General features: G+C 46.9%; 1 protein-coding gene across 1 annotated transcript; it reads right to left on the bottom strand.

Moving 5' to 3' along the window:
* Positions 1–258: 258 nt before the first annotated feature.
* On the bottom strand, positions 259–14,348 carry LOC121067261 (centriole, cilia and spindle associated protein). Its single transcript, XM_040551512.1, has 3 exons — positions 13,986–14,348; positions 6,558–6,841; positions 259–4,239 (listed from the first exon to the last, which is right to left on the bottom strand). The coding sequence occupies exons 1-3, from the start codon at positions 14,272–14,274 to the stop codon at positions 4,066–4,068; spliced, it is 747 nt and encodes a 248-aa protein (XP_040407446.1). The 5' UTR covers positions 14,275–14,348; the 3' UTR covers positions 259–4,065.
* Between the last annotated feature and the right edge of the window lie 426 nt (positions 14,349–14,774).

Here is a 14,774-nt window from a genome sequence, read left to right as displayed (position 1 = left end):
AGTTCATCCTACATAAAGCCAGTCATCTAAGGAAAGGACATTAAAATCATGGGAGAGTTATAGGAAGAACATAGGAAACAAACTCAGCTCTCAGGATGACAGTTCTGTAAAGACTGGTGCTAGTTACCAGTGTCACTTACTCTCCATAAGAGGAGAGGATATGAGAAGCAGAGGCTGTAGTCTGCATGCAGTCTACAAGAGCCCTGTAGCAAAAATTTTGAGACCCAAAGAACACCACAGTATAAGCACTCCAGGATACTGTGTCACTCATTTTATTCACATATACAAGTTGACACTACACTATTAAATATAGACAATACAGAAGCATTAAAAACATACTATTAAAAACTTTAAAAAACACATATTGCTTCAAGCTTAGATGGTATTTCCCTAGAATTTTTAAAGTGATTTAAAGTGAATTCAGTGCTAACAATAGCTGAGGCAGCTTCCCATTCACTTCTACCCCTAATTTTATAGGTGCTATTGTCAAGGTGTTGAGTCAGACTCTACATATGGCTTTGCTGCTGAGTGCACTAACTGAGATAGAAAACAAACTGGCACATGCAGGTTATTGGACACCAGTCCTCAGATTGCTAGCTTTTGGTCCTTATCAGTAAAAAAAATCAGAGGCCTTTATAGTTCAGTTGTACTGCATTTATACCATAAAAATTAGAAGGGCAGTATATACTCCCCTAGGTGTTAAAAATTTGATTAATATGCATTGGGTACCTTGATAGAATTCATTACCAGAAATTCAGGTCTGTCCCTCAGAGTTAAGTTTGGCTCTAAATTTAGGAATCACCTTGACTATCTCAGCTTCCAGTAAAGACCACCATAGTTCATAGCTGCAGAGATGTGACAGCAGTGACTGAACAGGCATGCTACTGTACTTTACAGGGACATTCATATGCAGTTTTCATTGCAACATTTCACATTGTGAACACTAGTCTTTACAACACTATAGTTAAATTGCAGCATTACACTGTGAAAGTCTCATTTCACTTAGCTGAGTGCTTTCAGAAACTTAAAGGAATAAACAGTTACTTTAATGAAGACTGGACAACTGAGTATTCAACTGAGTATTGACTGTGTTCTTACAAAGTTTTACTGGTAAAACAGGAGTGAAAAGCATTCATAACTTGGCTCAATTCTAAAGTCCACGGCAAGACAAAAGTCAGAACTTTCTTCATTGATAGGGTAAACATTATCTAGAATGGAAAACAAAGTCAAACTTGATGCAAAGCAACCTGCTCCTTTATCTATGGAACATAGTTAAAGCTTTGACACTTGAAAGTTCAGTTTTCCAAGTCATTTGTCTGTTCAATCAAAATTCATGTTAAAACACTAGAATAGTTTTCCAGACCTCAGCCTGGCCACCAAATATTTTGCATATACAACTTGCAGTTATCAGGACTATACTATTTCACAGAGCCTAAGCAGATCTAACCTTTTTTTAAAAGGTCAAATAATACCCAAATATAAGAAAGCTACCTGATCAGCAGAATTTGCCCCTCACTTCAGGCATTACATTACTCAGACTAAAATTGCACCAACATAGCACCCAAGATTTTTAGCTACGGACTATTTAAAAAAAAGTGACTCACATGATCCAATTACTGTCACTGCTATCTTCTAACTTACTTTTGGTGGGGAACAGCTCTTGTCCAGACTAGGATAAGAACTACAATATTTCCTCAGTACACAGCAGCCCAGATGCTGCTGAAAGTTTCTCATGTTCTACAGAACACCTGCACAATCCTGTTTTGAGACTTTCCAGGTTTGGTACCCAGTATCCAAGGCAGAAGACATTTAAAACCCCTAGTCCAACATCTAATGGGAGATCCATCTTATCCAAGAATGGGAACTTAAGGCAGACACAGTCATCTTGGCTCCTCCATTCTCAGTGGGAAGAGAACTCTGGAAGCTGCCTTGGAAAGCGAGGCAAGTCCATGATCAAGAAAACTGCTTAACGTGACAAAACACACGGACGGTACACAGTCCATCTGCTATGGTCACATGAAGTCTACAAAGCCAGAGGTGTACACAGCAACAGAACAAGCTGTATTTAGTAGGGCTGTTAAATAGTACTGAGTTAGTGCTTTGACACTGTTGTTCAAAACTAGGGTGGATTTCTGAATTGAAAGTGTCAAAGCAACTTGACTAGGAAAAACAGCATGCAAGAACATAATCCCACATGGAATAAAAGCATTCTGGTGAATAGTTTGTCTCAGTTTTGGACAGAGTTTTGAAGTTTTAGAAAGTTCTAAACTGTGGCCTACTAAGAAGTTGGAATATAGTCATTTTGCCACGTATAAACATCGTTAGTCATGCTCTGCTTCCCCAGTTTTAAAAGCTGTAAGATCTCTGGTTGGTAGCCTGAACAAGAGTTGTCAGGACTTGTAAAGCTTTATACTTGAAAATCAGGTTATTTCATGGGGTCAAAGACACCGTAGTAAGACTGAAATTAATGAAACCATTACTGATACAACAATTAACATTAGAAGGCAGCAGTGTTTGGTCACTCCACATGAATACTTTCAAGAACATCCACAACCAAACTCAACTACGCATCTAACTGTCCCTTGTTGCAGCAGCAATTCTAGTCCTGCTTACTCACTGAGATTGTGCAGTGAAGCGAAGACAGGCACAGGCTTCTGCTGCAGAAGTGCAAGTGTGCTTACTGTGAGAAGTTGTCTAGTCTGTAAAAAGCAAGCTTCAAAAATGTTAAAGGTAACCAACGTACATAACTAACACAGCACATCTGAACAAAACCTTAAAGCTCACAACTACAGGAATAGCCTGCCTAAAGTTTAGTTATCAAACTGAAAAAGTCATTCACAGCAGCCTGAGGAGAAAAAACACTAAGAATTTGACAAACAATGACTCTTAATATGTGAAAGACCTACAAACTGAAAGCATTCAAGCTCCTTTATATATATTCTTTAGTAAAAGGTACCTCTCCTTCCTTCCCTAGCCCTCACCCCACTAGCAAGGAGTTCTGCACCAATTTTGAGACAGAAAGCTTCTCAACTTCATCTACAAGCATCATCAAAAGTGATTTAAGTTTAAAACCCCTAACAGCACACTCATACAACACCACCACATGGAATGCATGTTGCAGTCTAACCCCACTGAGCGCAGATATTCGTAAGTGTTAAAAATAGACTTCACTAGACAGAAGCCAGCCCACTGATAAACTGGCATTTACATGATTAAATGTAGAATAAGTTGACCACAAGCTTAATACAGTGGTGCCAAGTTGATCCTGGTACAACAAGCAACTGCCTGTCGAGCAGCAGCTGTCAGATAATGATTGTCTACATCAGTTATTTGGTACAATAGGCACAGCAACAGCAAAATGATTCTGTAGCTGTTTCTTGCTCTGAAAATTAGTAGTTTATTACAATGACCTTTGTAACAGCAATGAAAATTAAAAAGTATCACCAGATTCACTGATTAAACAAGTTTTTTGAAAGCCTCTATATACAGACAACACTTGGCATTTGTCTGCCTAAAAAGCATCTATGTTTATTAGTGCTGCTTGCCAGACCTACTGGCTTTCCTGTTGCCTGTCTTAATACGCTTATTTTGGTAGAAGTATTGACTCAATAGTACTATAAATACAAAGGCACCTCCATCACACCTTTAAAGTTTCTCCCCCCTAATATAATACCACGTCCTCATGATTTGGAGGACTTAACTTTGAAGTAAGGGACAGCAGATTACTCATAACCAAGATCAAAAAGTGTTTGCCTCGATTGCCAGTATGCCAGCGTTCCCCTCCACTCCCCCCACCCCCAAAACAAGTCAACTGAAACACATTACAAAGATTCCCAAAAGGGGAATTGTTTAAAAATTTGGGTAGCTATATCTAAAAGCCGCTTCAAATGTTATGGCTCCAACTATACACCCCACTGTGAGGTAGGTAGCCAAGATAAAAATACTGTAACAAATATTTTAACAGCTGGAAACTCCCTATAAAAACCTTGCATAAGTAGTTTGGTTCCTTGCACCAGTGTCCTGATAGGCAAAACTTTTTATGACGATACCTAATGGAATCCAATTTCACCGAGCTCTTGCCGAGTAGCATCTCATATACTCCGTCATCCAAGGGTTGTCTGGCGGGGGAGGTTTTATCCGGCAAGCTTTCTCTGTTTCTGCTGATCGTACTCGCCTCTGAGAAAGCTTCCTTTTCTCCACTTGTCTCCTGTTCTTTGCTCGTAGAGCAGATTCATGAATCTGGAAGACCAGAGTTAGTATTACAAGCAGGAAAACAGGCTAGGAACCCCCCAGGAAAGCCAAGGGTCACTTGCTATTTATCCCAACCCCCATTCTGAAGAAACAGGGTTTGCTAGGAAGATTACATTTTCTTCTGTAATTTGCACCACTAATAAAAGAGAAGCATAGAACTTTTCCATAAAGAAATACCTCAAACTCTATTCTGCAATATTTCCCCCACTTCATGGTGGGAAAGACTGCAAAAATTTTTAATGTTTCTCTTAATCTTAACTCTGACATTTTAAAAACCTTGTTTCTCCTATTTCTACCATAGAAAATTCTTAATTATCCTTCAGTATGCATCCCTTAAAATCTAGGCGTAGTAGTAACATCAGTCCTTAGAGACTGCTCACTAGATACTGAAGAACTTCTTGACCTTTAAACATAAAAACCTATGTCCTGATGCATGTTCAAATTATCATTTTCACCAAATTTGGTCTTAATAGCCAGCTTCTGTGTTTGCTTGCCTCTATTTCCAGTCTTAAAGATCTCATCTCAAGAGAGTAAGAACTTTGAAACATCCAAGAAAAGTGACCTAGGCAGGCAGTAAGCAATCCCTCCCTACAGAGCCAACCCTAGTGACAGAGCACTACCATGGCTTACATAATTGAAAGTGTTTCAGAGGAATCCTGCCATTCACTACAAACCAGAGACCCTTAAGGGTTCTTTAACTTTGTTTCTAGCATGAGAAATGTTAGAAGTCTTTCAACGTATCAATCCCTCTGCTCCAGTTAGACATTAACATCTACTGGGCTTCAACAAGGCACCAGTCAGCCACTTCCACCTCTGATCCAACCTTATCAATCCAGTAACAGCATCCATTACCAGGATAGGCAGCTTCTTCCAAAAGCTGCAGGTCCCATTCCTCATTTCCTGAAGAGGTCAGCTGCCCAGGAAGGAGAAAATGCTTCAAACCCCTTCCAAAACAGCCTGCTGGAAGTCAGCTGCTGTACCTCACACATCGACAGCACATCCACCACATTAATCCTCAGATATCTTGTCTCAGGGATTCAGACTCCGAGATTCAGATCCCAGCTTTGGGATGCCTGGTACTAACTGCCTGCTGCTTTTCTCCTGTTTTCATGAAGTTCAGAATGCAGCAATGCACTTATAAGAGCCAGTTTTGCTGGCAGCACTGTAACAGCCAGAAACAAGATAGCCAGGCATCAATCAGAACTTCCAAGTATTGCTCAAAACAGGTTGGCAACAGGTTAAAAGCTATTGGAGTCAGACATGCCAAACATCTTTAGGTTTACTGCTGTAACTTTAATATTAATAACAATACTGTACTGACAGTCCTATCTACAGTTACATACACCTCTCTGAACTGCTTTCCTCCTCTGCTTGTCCCCTCCACACCTAACCCAAGTTCTTGACTACCACACAGAAGTGTTAACTCTAGTGAGGAAAGCATTAGCAAGGACCACAGGTTGCAGCTCTATCCACAAGCACACCCTACAGAAAATGTAGATACTTGGCTGTGACCAGTATGAAAGTGCATATCCAGCATTCCATATAGAGGTGTCTTCAATCATAACTTGTCACACTCGCATTCATTCATCTGATGCCTGTCATCTTTCCTGTGACATTAGTCATCAGTGTAGGCAGACGGGTTCCTGTCTGATGAGAACTCTGAGTTTCCTGTGGGTAGGAGGGCTCTAAGCCTCCCAAAAGGTTTGTGCATTCAGGTCTCCACTGTATGCTTGCCACACTAGAGGCTTGCAGGTACAACTACTGCTGCATTTTGATGGAGAAAGTACCAAAACCACTGTTCCTTCAAACAGCTATTTTTGGTATCACCAAAGCTGGACTCTGCAGGCTCGACTGGATACTGTGGAAAACCGGCTGTCTTTATGAAACGGGGTTTAGCAACACGTAGAAAGACTCTGCAGCAAGCAGAACTAGGCATCCAAACATGTTTTTGTTCTTTGACACTTCGAAAGCCTTTTCACAGAAATACACTATTGCCCAGAAGGACTAACCTGACGAAACTCTGCTCATACACAACTCGAATCACAGCCAAACCTGGAGGGATGACATCAGCTCTCAAAGGAAGCAAAGAAAGCCCCAAACTTCACTCCTGTATAACATAACATAGCCACAGCAGGATAGTACTTACAAGACAGTACCACCCACAACAAAACAGAAGCTGTTGAAGCCCTCAGTTCCCCCCATGCAATCACAAATAAAAGCATCCTTGGAATTTTTACCTAGATATTGCGTGCCTTTTCTAGGCACTAAGTCATCAGTGCTCACTTTAATAGAAGCTTTTTACTTACTTCATTCACTGAAGCAGAAGCACAGACATTGTGAGTTTTCTGGCTTCCAGTATCTGTCTGTTTTTCTCCCCACCCATACAGAGCAAATGGATGTTTATTCTCCTTTGGTGCATCTGTCTTTTGAGGACTTTTGGCTGATCTTCGATCGTTACGACTGGACAAGGCACTTCGGCTTGGACGTCGTCCTGTACGGCTGGTTTTATCTGCTTCCTTTGTGGAAGTGTGTTCTACAGTTTTTTCTTGCTCTTCCTTCTGATGCTTTTCTTGATCTTCTCTTTCTTTTTCTGAAAGAAAAAGAAAAGGTCTGGTTTGAGCTCCCAATGACAACAGTTATGCCTATCTGCACAGCCTCCTGATATGTCACTGAAGCTGCACTTTTTTTTAGCAATGGAAGACGTCACTAATTCCACAGCAGCAAAGGCATACCTTGCTCAAACGCCTTCACTCTTTAGTGACTGATATTTCCAAGCCCATCCCTCTGCACATCAGCTTCCACATATTGAAATGAGGCTACAGAAGCCTAATAGCTCCAGGCAGCAATGTAAATGCACTAACAATGTTTCCAGTGATCTTCCGTATTCACTGTTTCATCCTTTCATCTTTCAGACAGCAAACAGATGGACTGCTGAATGGCATGTAGATGCTGCCAGCCAGAGAACAAGCCTGATAAAGCTATGTAAAATAAATCCCTCATATTACAGACGTCCACTGAAAGAAGAGCGCAGTTCATTTTCAAGCTCCCTGATTATTCATGCCTACATCTTGATTATGGTTTGCTGTTTACATAGGAGAGGAAAGTATGAACCAAAGATTTATAAAGCAATCAACATCACCCTTGCTATCTGTTCAGTGAAGAATGTTTTATGTTTAAAGCATCACAGCTGCCCTAGTTTCCCCACCTTCCCTAACACCATGTCACCACCCCCCCAGCTTCTGACACCTGACAACATGGCTGACATAACCAATGCCATTTTATACAGCAGTTATCTACAAGCAGGGTAATCAGCACTGAGAAAAGCACACTTGGCCACCAGCACGATGAAAGCCCCCAGGGCTGGGCTGCCAGGATGCAGTGACCCCATGACGGAAGGGAGTACAAGAGCACATGAGATATTGCCCACAAAAAGCAGCATCTGCAACTTCCAAGTGGGCCTTGTACCGGAACTGCTGCTGGATGGCAAGGCCTGTGCTCCCCTGTGGCCAGGATACCACCATGGTCATCGTCCTCCAAGGACTGATGGACTTGGGTGGTTTTGTGTATTCTGAGTCTTGGTCATGAGTATTGTGTTCCATGTAGCTTGCTAAGTACTTGACCCACGCTGCAAAGGACCCAGGTGATTAAAAATGAAGTAATAATAAAGCTATGCTAATTGCTAAAAAATCTATATGAGGATAGAGCTCTAATTATACCCACAGCTTTCTGGCCAGTCCTCTACCCAAGATCCCTAAAGGCCCTGCCTGTTCCCATAGCATAAGGTGACAAAGGGGTGCAGCATTCGTCCACCAGACATTAAGGTTTACAGAACCTAACGTGCATCATCTAAATCTGCACATTTAGATGGATACTGAAGGCCAGATCAGCATTATACAAGACATATATATAATATACAAGATAAGACATACACAAGCAGACATCGTGACCCGGTTTTTCCATGACTTTCAGGCCAACCATGCCTTTTGATTAAAAGACAACCAAAGCCTTCTGTTAACCTAACAGCACAGCAGCCCGCTACTAAGTGCTCTCCCTTCAAGGGGCTACCTTTGAGCTTGAGCTGCAGCCTTGCCCTGGACACTCAGCGGTGCCCTCAGGCTGCTCACAGAGCAAGCTGAACACGCAGGACTCCTGCTGCACCAGCTGCAAGCTGCCCATGCTCCAAGTCATGTGCTTCCAGCAAGCACCGGCACACTCTGGCACGTATGGAAGCAATTCCTCCACTGGTGTAGAATGAATTAATCTTGCTTACAGCTTGCTTACATATTGAGAGGTTGACCACAAACAACTAGAACAAACTTTACAGAAGTACTGTCATTAAGAATAGAAGGACTTGCCCATCCCATAACACAACAGCAACTGCTCATGCTAATTGCTGTGATTTAGCTAACCAAGCTTGCGCGTGCCCAACCTGACACCGCTTTAATTTCATTCCATATCCATCCAGCTCTGCCAGAATGGAAGTTACCTGCTTGGCACAGCGGTGCTTCACTCGTACCCTCGCTCTGCCCCAGCAGGGTACCAGACAACCTGCTGCATGCCCCAGCACTGCCGGAGGTGGGCTGCCTGCTCCGCCCAGCTGCTCGGCTTGTTCGTTTCCTACTTGCTGCCAAACCAGCACAGCACCTGGTGCTGGGCCCTGTTCAGGGCCATCTTTATACATGTGCCCTCCAAGCTGTGCAGGCGCAGCATTCAGAGGCAGATGCCGCTGCAGTATGGCCAAGTAGCTGTTAGAAGTAGCCAGCAACATGGCAGCATTCAGAGTTCAACTGAGTGCCCCTACAGAACAGCCAAGGAAAGCAGCCGGTGCCAGAGGAGTGACAGAATGGGAGCAACGAGTGGCCAGAGGAATTTTACATACCTAAATATCAGACACAAGGTTTCAGTCACAGCCAAGGCTGGATAAAAGTGAGCAGCAATGACCTCAGTGCTGTAAAACACCTACTTTGCGTGGCATCCTGCTCTCTAGGGCACAGCTTCACCGCTGACAAGACCGCGCATGCATCCCGGCTGCAACAGGCAGCACAGAAGCATACCCTTGCCAAAGTCTGTTATCTACAAGTTTCTCTACAGTGCCTGCTCTTAAAAAAGGACTGGCTCGGTCCCCTTCTGTATGCAAGGGACTGTATCAAAAGGAGGAACTGTTTTGAGCATGTCAGTGACATTTCAGAGAAAAACACAGTGAAGGGGGGACATATTGCTGTCAAATATGAAATGAGTCATTTGGGGCAGGATGGAATGGCTTCCTTCACAGGAAAACTGCACCTTCTTTCTCTGCAGGAGAGCACAACAACACGGGAGTTCACAAGCCACAGAAGATGGCATTTAGAGGCTCCAAAATAAAGGGAAGCAGGGTCCCTGCAATCGCATCGGTAGCCTTACTTCAAAGCAACAGACGAGCCCGGATGCTGCTCACTCGGATACAGTCCCAGCTGGTGCAGAAATGACGAAGCCAGCTTGTCCCAAAATAGCTATAAAAGCATATGAGTAAATGGCACGCAGAATCCTGCTCAGTCTTGCAGTAAACGCTGTATGCCAGAGCATACTATGGCACCTTGTGTGCACCTCCTATTAGAGCAGATATTTTAATGAATTCACTCCTACAGCTCATTTATATAAACTCAGTTTGTGAAGGTACAAGGCTGATGTCTTCATCAGACATCTAAATCTCATTTAAAACTACAGCACATATCCCAGCAATTTCGTGAGGCACCCCTGTTGCAGGAAGGCAGCAGCTGACGGCAGGGAAGGAGCAGACCCAGCCACTCGGGCAGCCCAGCCACCAGCAGCAGCAGCCATCTCCTCGCCCTGCAGCACGGCAGCTCCGGCAGGCACTGCTGAACACATGCTGCAAATAGAACAGGAAACTCAGAACCGACTGGCTGCAGCATTACAGGGATTAGCCAGGATAGGGAAAAAGCTAGGAACAGTTTCGAACTGCACCGCGGATGCTAAGCAGAGCACACTGGACAGGAGGGGATTAAGTGCTTAGCAGCAAAACAAGGCTACCAGGCCCACCCAACAGGGCAGTTGAAAGCTCCAGCCCAGAAAAGGTCACTTAAGTCCTCCTGCATCGCCCAACTTGCATAACAGCTCCCCTCCGCTGCCCCAATGTGAGTTGGTGGAGCTGTTCTCCCTCCCACAGCACTGCATGCTCTACCAGGCTGACAAGAATCCCATTTCAAAGGTACTTCCAGCAAGTCAGCAGAGCCAACAGCCTTCCTACTAGACCCACAAGTCCCCGGGGACCAACGCTACCATCTGTGTGGGATGTCTGCCCCATACAGGGCTACCTCAGGTTCAGACGTGTTTTGTACCACAGCAGGAAACTCTGGGTTCTGCCCCCAAGTTGTCTTTGGAGCTCCCCTGTTCAGATGCAGCACTGAAGCCCGGGCTTGAGAGGTGCCTGCTCTGGGAAGCCTCCTGCACACCAGCCACTTAAGCACAAACACCCCCAAGCAAGGCAGGTCTCCAGGGCATCTTGAGGGGGGCACGTATTCAGTTGTGGCTATGAATGACTACCACAGCTGGGTAGAAAACTGGCTTGACTTGATGGCAAAGCTTGTTTCCAGCCAAAAGACACTCAAGTGACTGGATCACAGTACTGTAACCCCCTAAGCTGACACTTACCTTCTTCCCCCACCACCAGTTGCTCCTCCCCATGCACATAAGCCAGCAAATACACCTGCAACATCATGACATGCAAGACCAGGGAAGGAGTTTGCAATCAGATCTTCTACTGAGCTGCACAAATCCAGGTCAGACTACTGTGTGGCAACTGCTTTGACACCAGCTTGTCACTGCTGTCATTTCAGATCTCTCTACAGGAGTGCTGAAGGCAAAAATCACAATAAGGATGGAAAGATGGCTTAATCCTGGATGCATGTGCAGCAGTATCATCCCACAAACATGTTTGCCTGCAGTGCAGCTGCCAAGAGCTCCTGTCTTTCACTTACCAGCCCACAGGGTTCTGTTGACAGGTCCGAGGATGCGTCAACTGAACCAGCTGATTTAGGTCAAGATTTCTTTGGATTATGTTTAACACACACCCATGCCTGGACATGTTCTACAGAGCAGTCCCACCAACAGTGTCGCAAGTGAAGAGGCAGAAGGAATTATGCCAAAATTGCCACTCAGTGCACCTTATTATCACTCAGCTACCACTTGAGCATGAGATATATTGACAAAACGCACTTGTCCTAGTTGTCATGTCGGAGTTTCATGCTGGCAGTACTTTAGACCAACACCACTGAACCTTAAAGTCAAGCAGTGCTGGTTTTTGCAGCTTTCAGTGCTCCCTCATGGGTAGGGGCTGTGTGAAGAGCAGGTAATTCTGTTTCTACTAGAGAAAAAACACTGCATGTGGTAGTATTCAGATATTCAGCAACATTACTGCTGGCCAGACGTACTTTGCCACAACCACTTCAGATACCACTTAGCCAGAAATCCGCTTCCCCCCAGAACAGAGGGAAGCAGCAGTAGCCAGGTAACAACCAGGATGCTGCAGCGCGTGGGTGGATGTCAGATGCGAAAGACAAAAGATGTCACTGACATGAGCATACTCAGCTGCCCCCACAGCACTTTAGCATAATTAAGCTCCTCCAGAAAAAAAAAAAGCAGTTGAATAATGCAAGATTCATAGGGTGGCAGTTTGTATGTTATCTCCTCTGCACTTTTTAATTAGTCAGTCACTAAAAAGAAAAACACATCTTTAATTGCCTAATATTGAATGAGTCACTTGCTTTCTGATTGTACAGTAAGCTATACACTGATATAATTTTCCACTTAATTCAGCTGCCTAAGCAGAGTTGTTCTCAGACCTTTTACTAAGGCTCTTAAATGCCTGCAAGAAAATATATTTATACTGTCACTTTGCAAAAAAGTGAAGATTAGGTATAGATTTTTCTCCTATTCTAAATGGGAAGAAGCTAAGAGAAGATGAGCTATTTTCTTAGAGCAGCCATGGCAAAGTTCCACCAGCTACAGGCACAGCTGCCCAAAAGCTGCCCTGGGCAGGCTGGCATTGCTCTGCAGCCCCTTTGCCACGAAGGCGAGGAGACAACCATGCACACACAGGACAGACGCACCCTCACTGGCCACAGAAAACAGCTGTATGAGCAGGAGCACATCTGCAGCTATCAAGATTTTACCTGCTTCCAGAGCAGATCCAACTGGAATCAAGCCACCAAGGAAGTCAGCCTGGTGTCTTCCAGAGACAGCCACGGAGGGCAGCAGGAGGGCCGAGGACTGAACAGCGTCCCCACACACAGCCTCAAGCCTCACCAGCTGCCAGTCAGCCTGGGTCACAGCAAGCTACCTGCTGTACCCCACTGGTTTGATACACAGAATGAGATCCTGTTCCCTACCACATCCACCCAGGATTGGCATGTGTTCAAACCACATCAGGAAAGGCAGAAACCCCAAGCTCTGAGCGCAACCCCAACTGCTTCTAGCACTCCCCTCACTAGAAACCAAGCCTATATATAGGCCACCCTAACAGAGCACATCTTTTCCTACACTGCCATTCCCTGCTCCTTCAGCAGAGTGAGATTCCTTAGTGCTGCTTCTCAGAGCTGCTACATACTTGCTTCTTCCACGCATACCCTGCAATACCACTTTCCTGAAGGCACTACAAAATACTACTTGTGGAAAGCAAGATCAGACCCACTAATACTGTTACATTCTGGTTACCTGGGGTGCTTTCATCACTGCATGGCAATGGAGAGGTAGAGAGCTTTACCTGGACAGGCAGCAGCAAAGAACACCTCCACCAACCCAGACAGGCCATGTTCTTAAGAGCATCCATGACCATTCCTGACGCCTTGCCATTTTCCCCCAACATGGAATAACCATGTTTCAGCTCAACAGCATCTTAGTACACCTGAATGACCAGACGGGGGTAGCACACAAACCCATGCCACTGTGAGGTTACAAAACTCTATACCACTTCCAGGCAGTGAAACACCAGTCCTCCTGAAGAGGAAATAGCTAACAGAGCTAAAGCTAACATGGTATCCTTAAGGACAGTGAATGCAGCTGAGCTGTGAACATCAGAGTACTCTGTGCTCTAGTACTCCGTCATTCTGGTAAGCTCAGGCCCCAAGGGACATCAAGACAGACGATGTGATCTCCCCAGTCCAAACAAGCACATCGAACCCCAGAACTAACCCCCAGCAGCATAAGGCTTAACTCCCCACTCCCCTGCTACTGCACAAGAGGCATACAGGTGGTTCTAAATACGCTGCAAAACACCAGTCAGTGGCTGCCGGATAAAGTTGTATTTCGTTATAGGTAAGGAAAGGTACTTTATGGGATTAAAGATTAATCGTTTTGAGAGGCTGATGACAACTTTACCTGTCTGCCCATGCCACAAAGTTGATTTTTGGGGAGTCAGAAGGCGACGTATGCTAGCAAGGAGCACAGCACGACCGGCTCTGCACCTGCTACAGACCCAGGACCCCAAAGGCCAGACCCAGGGCAGCCATCACACCGCACGCACGGGGTGCTGCTGCTGCGGCTTATATAAGCGCCGCGATGCGCGGCTCCATGGCAACGCTTTACATAAGCGGCCGTGAGTCAGGATGCCCGCTTCCACAGCTCCCCCGGTACCGGCTCCCGCACCGCCGCCACCCGCGGCCGTTGGGGCGGCCGTTAACGGCCGGTGTCCCCCCCCCCCCACCCACCCACCCACCCCACTACGCCGCCCCCGCTCCTACCGGTGCCGTCCCGTCCCGCCTCGCCGCCCGCCTCCCCCTCCTCGTACGCCGGCGGGGGGGGGCTGCCGGCAGCCGGCGGCGGCGGCGGCGAGGGGGAGCCGGCGGTGCTGGCGCCGCTGCCGCCCTGCTGCCAGCCGTCCCACAGCCAGGGCCGGTGCGCCTGCTCCAGCAGGCGGCGGCTGAGGCGGTAGCGCAGCAGCTCCAGGTAGCAGGCGCCGCACGCGTCCCACTGGGGCTCCGTGAAGCGCTTCATGTACTCCGTCTTCACGCGCCGCGCCGGCACCACCATGGCGGGGCCGTCGCCGGGGGGCCGGGGGTCCGCCAGCCGCCGCCACGCCGCGCCGCCACCGGGCGAGCCCCGCCCCGCCCGCTGCAACGTTTAAACCCAAACGGCCCCGCACCGCACCGCCCCCGCCCGCGGAGAGCCAATCGCAGCGCGGGGATCCCCCCGCTGTGTGACGGCTCGGGGGCGGCCACGGACCGAGCGCCCAGCCCGCCCCGCCGCTGTCCCAGCCCCGTGCCGTGCCCCCGGGCCCTGTCGCTGTCCGCGGAGAGCAGAGCTCAGCGCCTGCCCCTCCGCTCCCCTCCTGAGGGAGCTGCAGGCCGCCATGAGGCCTCCCCTCGGCCTGCTCCGCTCGGGGCTGAGCAAACGCAGTCACCGCAAGCGCTCCTCACGCCTCCCCCCCAGACCCTCGCCGTCCTCACAGCCCTCCCTCGGGCGCTCTGGCAGCCCGATGCCCGCTGCGCCACCCGGAGGCGCCCAGCGCCCCATGCCGGGCACTGAGGCAC

Source organism: Cygnus olor, chromosome 3 (genome assembly GCF_009769625.2).
Source record: "Cygnus olor isolate bCygOlo1 chromosome 3, bCygOlo1.pri.v2, whole genome shotgun sequence".
NCBI lineage: Eukaryota > Metazoa > Chordata > Aves > Anseriformes > Anatidae > Cygnus > Cygnus olor.
Note: the sequence above shows the minus strand (reverse complement) of the source record. Positions and strands in the feature narration are given on the sequence as shown.